We start from the raw sequence: 9,630 nt of genomic DNA, 5'->3' as shown, positions 1-9,630 counted from the left end.
AACAAACATGGTGGAACAACAAACACTTCTTAGCACGTAAAACATTTGGAAAAGAATAGTATGGATAGAGAACATTTCTACATAAAGTCTGCAGTTTCAGATTTACCTGGCCTAGTGTTTACGTAGCCTTAATTCAATCATAAATAAATTATTGTCTGTATATCCTGGTAGAGTTAAAATGATGATGACACAAAGTGACAAAAGTACAGCACAAATACAGCACCTCAATTATTAAACACAAAAAATACATGGAGAAGCAAACAGACAGGAGAACAAGTAAACACAACAACAATGCCATGTCTCACCCCCATCTGATACACACACACACAACCATGCAGCACACACAGATTTCCTACTCACTTGTGAGCAGCGCGACACCCGACACCATGGACCCGACCCAGGCAGTCATCCCTTTTCCCTCCTGGAAGGTGTTCAGCCACTCTGGGTACAGCACTCCGACAGACTGAGGAGACCCAAAGGCCAGGAACTGTGCCATGAAAGTGGTGCCCACAATCACCCATCCCCAGCCCCCATCAAGAGCCTTCTCTGCAGTAACACCACCCATACTGTTCACACTGGGGATATTCTCTGCAAGGGGACCTAAAGAGAGAAAGGGTTCACAGAGAATTTAACAAAAAGCATAAACATATCTAAAAACACACCAGAAAGTGAACAAGCTCCGTTGCCTCCAAAACTGGTAAAGCTAAGCTGAAGACATTGGGTTACAATGGCGTCACCCTTTTAAAAGCCGTTGTGAGACACTTACAATACAATTGGGACAACGCAAGAAGTTAAGATGGATAAGTGATGCTGAAGAGTTATTGTCCGTCCCCCGGACTTTGCGTGCCTGACTGGGCAGGCAGGTCTTTCGCCTTTAGGCTCTTTGGAGTTATCTCGCCTATCCATCGCGCGCTGCCGAGTTTTAAATGCTCACATGAAGACCACACCTCGAAGGAGGAGGAGAGCTGTCGTGTCGTGGGACCAGACTACCTTCCTCCGCCGCACCTAAACCCTTTAGTGTTTCACTGAGTATGTGCTCTCATCGCGTTTTTGTTCTGTATTGTTTTGTTTTTGGTGATGCGGTGCGCTTTCAGTAACTACCGATTTTTCCGTTTGGAGGGACATGAATAATTTGTGCGCGCCGAGAGAGGCGCTCGTGCTGCTGTTGCCTCAGCATCCGTGGGATCACGCGCTGGCTGCAGAAGTTTTGTATAAGCCTGATACCGTTATAGCCAGCGCTTACAAGACCACAGCCACAACAAGTCAGAATCAAACCGTCACATAGTCCCCAGTCTAGTGTTAAGACCTCATGTATTCAAATACATGTACTTTGAAATCTGCGCTCCTGACACTACGAATGAATGTACATATTGTAATTTTGCTCAGTGAAGGCTAAATGACGTTTCACAGGCAACAAAAGCATCAGGTAATGCAATATTGTGCATGCTATTTCACTTACCTCAAAATGATCTGTAGGCACCTGTGTGGACAAATGTGTGCATCGAAGCAACGGAGCTGCCATGAACGATGCCGGCAACCCTGACTAAGGAATAAAAGCTAGGTAAAAATAAATGACATGTTTTCGCATCACATGGAGTAGCCGGGTGTTCCTGCTATTATTAGGGTTGGCTAGCTGTCTTCAGGATGCTTAGAGCTTTCGCATCCGCTTTGCGCAGAGTCGCCGGTAGGAATAAAACCGGTTCAAAGCTGTTTTCACTGGTCCGGGTGGTGCGCAACACACCAGGGGAAATGCCCGTCCTGCTGACACGCGCAGCACAACCGCGCGACTAGGCAACAGTGGAAACTATGTGGAGACAGACGCAACGGAATTACCTAAGGGATAAGGAATGAAAAACTGATGATTATGGTTTGCATATGAACACTCAGAATGTTTTACTTTTATTATAACCTGCCAAAGTTTTTAGCACACTGAACTGATCCCCAACATCTTATAAGTCATCCACTGCGCCTTCAGAACGTCCTATTAACGTTCATTCTCGTAGAGAGAAGGTGACATCTTAGTGAAGGTGGGGTATTTGTCCAGCAGTTCCATCATCAAACTCAAGGCCAGAAAAAAACACAACAAAGATATAGATACAATGTTTTTGATTATAGGAATTATAGCCAGATACATTGTTCATGCTAGAACTCCTCCAGTCTGAACCAGTTCCTGGATAATAACAAACGGTATTAGGCCAGCGCCGCCACTGGGTGCTGGGAACGGACAAAGGGAGTGTCAGCACACGGTCACATGAACTCCCCTCTTGGAGGATTATGTTACCTCCACATTCATGACGCACAGTAATGAGACGTTCAACAACAAATACTAGTCAAAATCTCATCGGCAGTGCAGGGATAATAGTCCCCGTTTGTCCCACATCAGTATGGGAAACATTAAGGCAGGTGTAAATATGCTGAGCAACTTGTAAGGACTACATGGCTCGTTGTTATTAAATGTGACATGTCATGATGCAATGCATTTTAGTTTGTGTGTCTGTGTGTGTGTATGTTAGCTAAATGTATGTATGTATGTATGTATGTAAATATGTGTGTGTATGTGTGTGTGTGTGTGTGTGTGTGTGTGTGTGTGTGTGTGTGTGTGTGTGTGTGTGTGTGTGTGCGTGTATGTATGTATGTATGTATGTATATGTTTATGTTCGTATGTATCTATGTGTGTGTCCGATGTATGTGCGTGTGCGCATGTGTTTGTATGTATGTATGTATGTATGTATGTATGTATGTATGTATGTATGTATGTATGTATGTATGTTTGTATGTATGTATGTATGTATGCATGTATGTATGTATGTGTGTGTCTGTGTGTGTGTGTGTGTGTGTATGTATGTGTGTATGTATATGTGTCTGTATGTATATATGTGTGTGTTTATGGATGGTATATGTGTGTGTATGTATGTGTGTGTGTGTGTGTGTGTGTGTGCGTGCGTGCGTGCATGCGTGTGTGCATGCGTGCGTGCGTGCGTGCGTGTGTGTGTGTGTGTGTGTGTGTGTGTGTGTGTGTGTGTGTGTGTGTGTGTGTGTGTGTGTGTGTGTGTGTGTGTGTGTGTGTGTGTGTGTGTATGTATGTATGTGTGTGTTTATGGATGGTGTGTGTGTGTGTATTTATGTTTGCTAAATGTATTGTGCTGGACCATGTGAACTTCACAGACAGAGCTGACCTACCTGGCACCCGGATGGGGTGGGTAAGCGGATGAGGGGATGTTTGGGAAGAGATCAACCATTTGTTTTATTTTGTCTGCCAATGTGTCCTGTTTGCTATTTCAGGTTTGATGTCAGGCCGCAGAGGACGACCATCGTATGCGTAAGTATGATGTTATTTATGGACCTCCACTAAGCTGTGTATAGCTCATTGCTTATGCATTCTTCAGTGTATTTATTTGGAACACACAAAAGGAGGTCACTTCTTCCGCACTGAAAAGATCAAAGTCTTCACATTTTAGATTTAAATGAGTTAATTGAACATATTGTTACAATAAGTACCCTATAACAGCCTTACTTGTGAATCCTCTCTTTTTGTATGACAAAGTACACAGTTAGTAAGTCTTTATTGTTCTTTATACATCGTAGAGCATTCTGCATTGCAAACAAACTTAATAGTGAGTGCATTTAAGGCCGCTGCTCGTCGCCATAGGTCTTATTTATGATCTGACTCAAGCTATAAGCATAACGTAAAGATCAAACTGACTATCTAGGGTTACTAGTCATGTGGTGGATTGATACGGTCTGTTGTGCAGCAGGCGAGTTGTTAGATTTTGTGATACATTTTTCACGTCTGCTGTAACAGGTCAGCAGAAAGCTTGTCTGATGTGATGTAAGTGTAAGTGTCAGGATCAAACCTCTGAATTCCTCTTAAGACGATTGTGCCTTTTTGCTGAACACAGCGTTTAAAAAGCTGGGAGTATTATAGAGGGTGGAGAAGGCCAGACAGGGGGAGAGAGAGAGAGAGAGAGAGAGAGAGAGATAAAAGGAGAGATCAGAGAAAATAAACTGAGGAGAGACAGAGTGAGTAAGATCAGAGAACACAGAACAGAAAGAGAGAAATGAGCCAGAGCTAATGGAGTAGAGAATGAACACAAATGAGCAGAATAGATAGAGAGTGATGGAGAGCAAACGAGTGAAAGAGAGCGAAAGAGCATGAGAAGGGGGGGGGGGGGGGGGGGGTCTTTGATGTCCATGCTATCCTGCTTCTTGACGTCTGGTCTTTTGTCAGAAGGTCAGGGAGGCTAATGCCAGGAGCTGCAGAAAGTACAGACAGAGCAGGTCTCAGCCGCCAGGACCCACTGTCCCCACACCCAGGCCACTCTTTCCCACACTCTCACTAAGAACACGTCTTGGACCACGGGTTTGTCCCCACTAATCCTCTCAATGGAGGGTGGGTGTGTGTGTGTGTGTGTGTGTGTGTGTGTGTGTGTGTGTGTGTGTGTGTGTGTGTGTGTGATTTTGTGTGTGTGTGGAGTCACATTCGGTCAGAAGTATTTGACTTCCTGTCATTAGTTCAGCCTAGTTGCTGTTCACTAGGATATTGGGCTGGTAACACCAGGCAGCATTCTAAGCTAGGTATAACAAAATCCATCCTACAGCTGCATAAAGGGTAAGCATCTCGATCACTGAAGTCGATGCGATACACATCTCGATGTATTGCCAACGATCTGATACACTGAAGGTTTGGGTCAGCTAATTTTAGCGTCACTGGTCATGACATATGAGAGCTTGAATCCTGTCTACATACTCTTGCCTTAATCCTGCTCTTTCACTGCATGCCTTGTTTCCAGTCCTTCTGTGTTTTCATGTTGCTGCCGGCTACACTCTGTTCAACACAACCACTATGCACTGCGATGTAGAGCACAAAGATAAGAAGCACAGATAGTAAACAAAACGGAGAACCCCCCACCCACCCCCCCCGGCAAGCACTGGGACAGATCAGGGCGAAACTCACAGCTGACTCAGCTCCCTTGAAGGATCTCACCAGCACCCTGTGTGTGAGTGTGTGTGTGTGTGTGTGTGTGTGTGTGTGTGTGTGTGTGTGTGTGTGAGTGTGAGTGTGAGTGTGTGCGTGTGTGAGTGTGTGTGTAAAAGGTGATGACTCACGACAGCTCAGTGGTAATAAAAAACTCGCCTCCTTCAAGGGAAAACACAGCCTTTTTCCCAGCAGCCCTGGGAAGCCTGACCTCGCCACTACACAGGATATGCAGGGATGAGTTTGTCCTCGACCACAGCACTCCATCGGCAGAGCTACAGAGAGAGAGAGAGAGAGAGAGAGAGAGAGAGAGAGAGAGAGAGAGAGAGAGAGAGAGAGAGAGAGAGAGAGAGAGAGAGACCGCAGGAGGGAGGAGATCAGCTGTTGGACAAGAGGGTGAGACGGCCGAGTTTATGAAAAGAGAGAAGTGACGGACCAGCTAGGAGAGTAAACAGCACAATGGCCACCTTCACCACTCTGTTAGCTTTCTGCCCAGGAGGGGGATCAAAGTTCACGAGAACTTCACAGAGTTCCATTTCAGACTGCTGCTTGGATTGGTTCAAGTTGCGCAGTGCAGCAACAACACACACAGCTGGGGGACACCATAACACAGAACATGTACCCTGCCAACCCAGACTCCAAACAGTGGACCCAGTGGCAAGAAAAGAAAAAACCTCTACGCTATTGTTTGAAGGCCTCTCACCTACCCTAAAACATGAACCCCTCCTCCTGGAAGCCCGGCATGGGAGAGACCTAAATGTCTTTTCGAGCCTCAGATTTGTTTCCCCTTTCATTGCCCCAAGACATTTTACACACTTTCACTTGCATACACACACACACACACACACACACACACACACACACACACACAGACACACACACACACACACACACACACACACACACACAAAGTTTATCAGTGTAACCGCTTTATGGAGCACAGGAATCACATCACCACCCCCTCACACTCCCACACAAAGCATAGCCATCATAACTTTCTGTCTTTGGGACCAGGCCAAGCTCTCTGCGGGCCGTACCCAGCATTACCCTCGGTGGGCCCTCCGATGAGTAAGGCACCCTGGCATTCCTAGAAACCCGACAAAGAATTAGAGAAGGTGGCCCTTAATCCTCCTAGAGTGGAAAAAAAACAACTCTCTCCCTCTCTAAGCCTTGCAGTGCGAATGAGGTGAGGAGGATTAAGGGCCAACCTTCTCTAATTCTTTGTGGGTTTAGGAATGCCAGGGTGCCTTACTATGGGGGCAGAGGGTAATGCTGGGTACCGCAGAGAGCTTGGCCTGGTCCAAAGACAGAAAGTTATGATGGACAGATGACAGTTTTGGATGGAGTTGAGTGACAATTCAATTAAATTCAATTCAATTTTATTTGTATAGCGCCATAACAATACAATTGCCTCTAGGCGCAATGACAGATGCAAAATTTTGGCAAAATGTCTGCTACTGTGAATAGTTAAGTAGAAGATGAACTGACCTACAAAAGGCCTACATTTAAAGATGAAATACTCTTTATTTAATTAATAACATTTTAAGCAAGATTAGTGTATTATTTACATTACCATATAACAAATACACCTTGTTGCATCATGTCATTAGTGTTTTGATCAAACACTTTTGATCAAAATTCACACATTTTAGTCACTCATTATATGCTGTACCCATATGTACTTCACCCCACCTCGTTATTGTTATTGGAATGCAGCTGTGCTGATGTGGCTCACTGAAATAGGCCTAGCTGTGCTCAGACTTATCTTCTTATATTTTTGTTTTGTACAGTTTCGGAGTGAAACAAGAAAAAGGAGCACCATACAAACGTCTCAAGGTCTCAGACCTTGATTGGCTTGATAGGGCTACGCCTTCTTCACAGTCGTCATTAGGACAGGTGATGCAAAGTTCAAAGCTTGATACAAAATACTCAAACTTCTTAAACCTTGTACCATGGATATGCGGATACAATCTGTTAAATGAGTAAGTGAGGTAAGGGTGTTTGAGGAACAACAGAAATTAGTGAGAGGTGTAATAAATTCATTTTTATCTATATTGCATCACAATAATACAATTGTCTGTAGAGGCAGTAAATGTGGTGCATAGAGAGTAAAGAACAGAGACCCATGTTGATTTAATCGCCTGACAGAGGTGGGGAGAGAAGGGAAGGTTGCAGGAAGCTGTAAAATCAAGCACATACGAAACTGGCTCTCTTCATAGCACATGTGATTTATAATTCTTAGGGCTAAAACTAAAAATTAAAATAAAATAAAATAAAGATAATCGTTAAAGCCGCAGCAACATTTCTTAACTTGAAAGACATATGTTGGGAAAAGACAGGCACATTTAGCCCTGGAAGAAATAAATGACTCATCATCAAGTGTTAGGAAAATCATTCAAATCAATGGCGTATTAAATTAAATTCACAACGTAGAGAATGGCGCACCTCAAATGAGTATTATCAGTCCATTGTTATTTCAATAGTGATAATTGATGTGTTTAAAAGTACATTAAGCTCTATTGGCAAAGCATTGTTTGTGGCTGATGCATCAATGTGGAAGAAGGGTATGGCGTCTAATGACCCTAAACAGACCTTAAAATCCACAATGGACTACCTATAGACGCAAGCTCAATGTTTTGCCATGGCCCTCAGCCGAAAATCTATGGCTACACCTCAAAAAAGTAGTGCCAGTTAAACCGCCCAGGTATCTCACTGAACTGGAAGCCTTTTGCAAATTGTCCCCGAATCCCTGAACAAGGATTACAGACAGCGTTTACAAGTCGTGATGGTTGCCGAGGAGCTACTTAGTACTGGCGATGCAGGATGGCCAAAAGCTTTTCCTTTTTTAAATGTATTATTTTGAAACTGAAAAATAACTGAAAATATACAATACTGTGATATATTAAAGAAATGTGTCATCTGGAACTTTAAGCCTTTTGGAAATCAGGTCATCAGAAATGTTGCACAAACTTTTGCATTCCACTGTATTCAATGTGATATATTGTAAACAAAACTACAGCATAATATATGAAAAAAAAGCATTGTGTTGGGGGCATAGGCTAGGATTGGTCATCACCCAGTGGAGTTATTGTACACACACCACATAATCATATATACATTTCCAGACAGTGCTTGCCTGAGAGTTGGAGTTGATCATTGGTTGGTGGGACAGATAAAGGTGGAATATAGTGTGATATTCATATACACATGAGAAAGACACTTAGTTTACTGTGCTTCCTTTCCCAATTATGATGGGAGTTTTGGTTCAGATGATGAGACAAGTTCACTTTTACCTCTCTCCAAGGTTGAGTGTGGGGTTTATTACCATTTATCTCCCTCTGGAACGAAATACTGTTTTCTGATTGGCTAATGGGGTGTACATTAAGTTCGTATAACCGGACACCTTGGACGTAGTCCCAGTAGAAACGTTAAATCGCCGTTCCATATCAATGCTCATGAATGGTTACCATTGACAACCAACGTAACGTTTTTTTTTTCTTCAAAAAACGCACTACTTTCTCTAACGGGAGCACTAGGCTTCAAATCAAGAATTCATCAGGTTATTATGCATATTAAATTTCCTAAAGATAAAGGAAATTCTAAATAATAATAATAATAATAATAATAAAAACATTTTTGGATGTTGTAAACGGGAGATAAGCGGGATAACGGCCTCCGAGCTGTCCAGTTCTACGAAGTTAATGGACTTCTGCGGACCAACACCACTCCGCTCCGCGTCGTGGTGTTCTTTGCCCCGCAGCGTCCATTAACTTTGTAGAACTGGACAGCTCGTCGGCTGTTATCCCTTACATAACAAATACACCTTGTTGCATCATGTCATTAGTGTTTTGATATCAAAATTCACACGTTTTAGTCACTCATCATATGCTGTACTAGGGGTGGGGGAAGAAATCGATTATTCGATTCAGAAAAGTTCATAATCGATTTTGTAATTAAAAAAAAAAAAAAAATTATATATTTTTTTTTTTACACATCCATTTTATATTTAAATGCATGATGCATCGATGATTGGATTGTGCATAGAAAGTCAAAATTGTGACAAGGAAAAGCTTTTTCTCTAATAAAAAATAGAGAAATTAATTCATCTGTTGATTTTCATCAATTATCAAACACAAAGTAGGAAGTGTAGCAAAGACTCTGAGTAGCAAACTCGAATGTTTTAAAAGTCGAAATGGATTGATAATCGTTTTATTGGTTTAGAATTGATAATCGTTTTTTTTACACATCCATTTTATGTTGAAATGCAATTATCGATTGATTATCGATTATCAATTCGAAACCGATAAAACGATTATCGATGCATTTCGACTATTGAATCATTTGAGTTTGCAACTCAGTCTAAAATCACTTCCTACTTTGTGTTTGATAATTAAAGAAAATCAACAGATGAATTACCTTCTCTATTTGCTTTATTAGAGAAAAAGCTTTAAATGGTCACAATTTTTACTTTCTATGAGCAATGCAAAAGTCGATGCAACATAAAATGGATGTGTTCAAAAAAAAAAGTTTTTTTTAAAATTACAAAATCGATTTAAAATCGAATCGTTGACCTCTGAATCGATTTCGAATCGTGAGGTGCCAAGAGATTCCCACCCCTATGCTGTACCCATATGTATTTCACCCCACCTCGTTAT

At 42.3% G+C, this 9,630-nt stretch overlaps 1 protein-coding gene across 1 annotated transcript in view; it reads right to left on the bottom strand.

The window, feature by feature from the left end:
- slc16a9a (solute carrier family 16 member 9a) overlaps window positions 1-1,585 on the bottom strand; it is an 11,740-nt gene extending 10,155 nt beyond the window's left edge. The window contains exons 1-2 of the mRNA XM_080848903.1: window positions 1,460-1,585; window positions 361-600 (exon numbers count right to left, since the gene is read on the bottom strand). Coding sequence (XP_080705029.1) covers window positions 361-565 — 205 coding nt within the window. The 5' untranslated portion in view covers window positions 566-600; window positions 1,460-1,585. The remainder of the gene's footprint in view (window positions 1-360; window positions 601-1,459) is intronic.
- Window positions 1,586-9,630: the final 8,045 nt, after the last annotated feature.

The sequence above is a fragment of the Sprattus sprattus genome (genome assembly GCF_963457725.1).
Source record: "Sprattus sprattus genome assembly, chromosome: 12".
Lineage (NCBI taxonomy): Eukaryota > Metazoa > Chordata > Actinopteri > Clupeiformes > Clupeidae > Sprattus > Sprattus sprattus.
The sequence above is the reverse complement of the archived record's forward strand: the minus strand, read 5'-3'. Positions and strand labels throughout refer to the sequence as shown.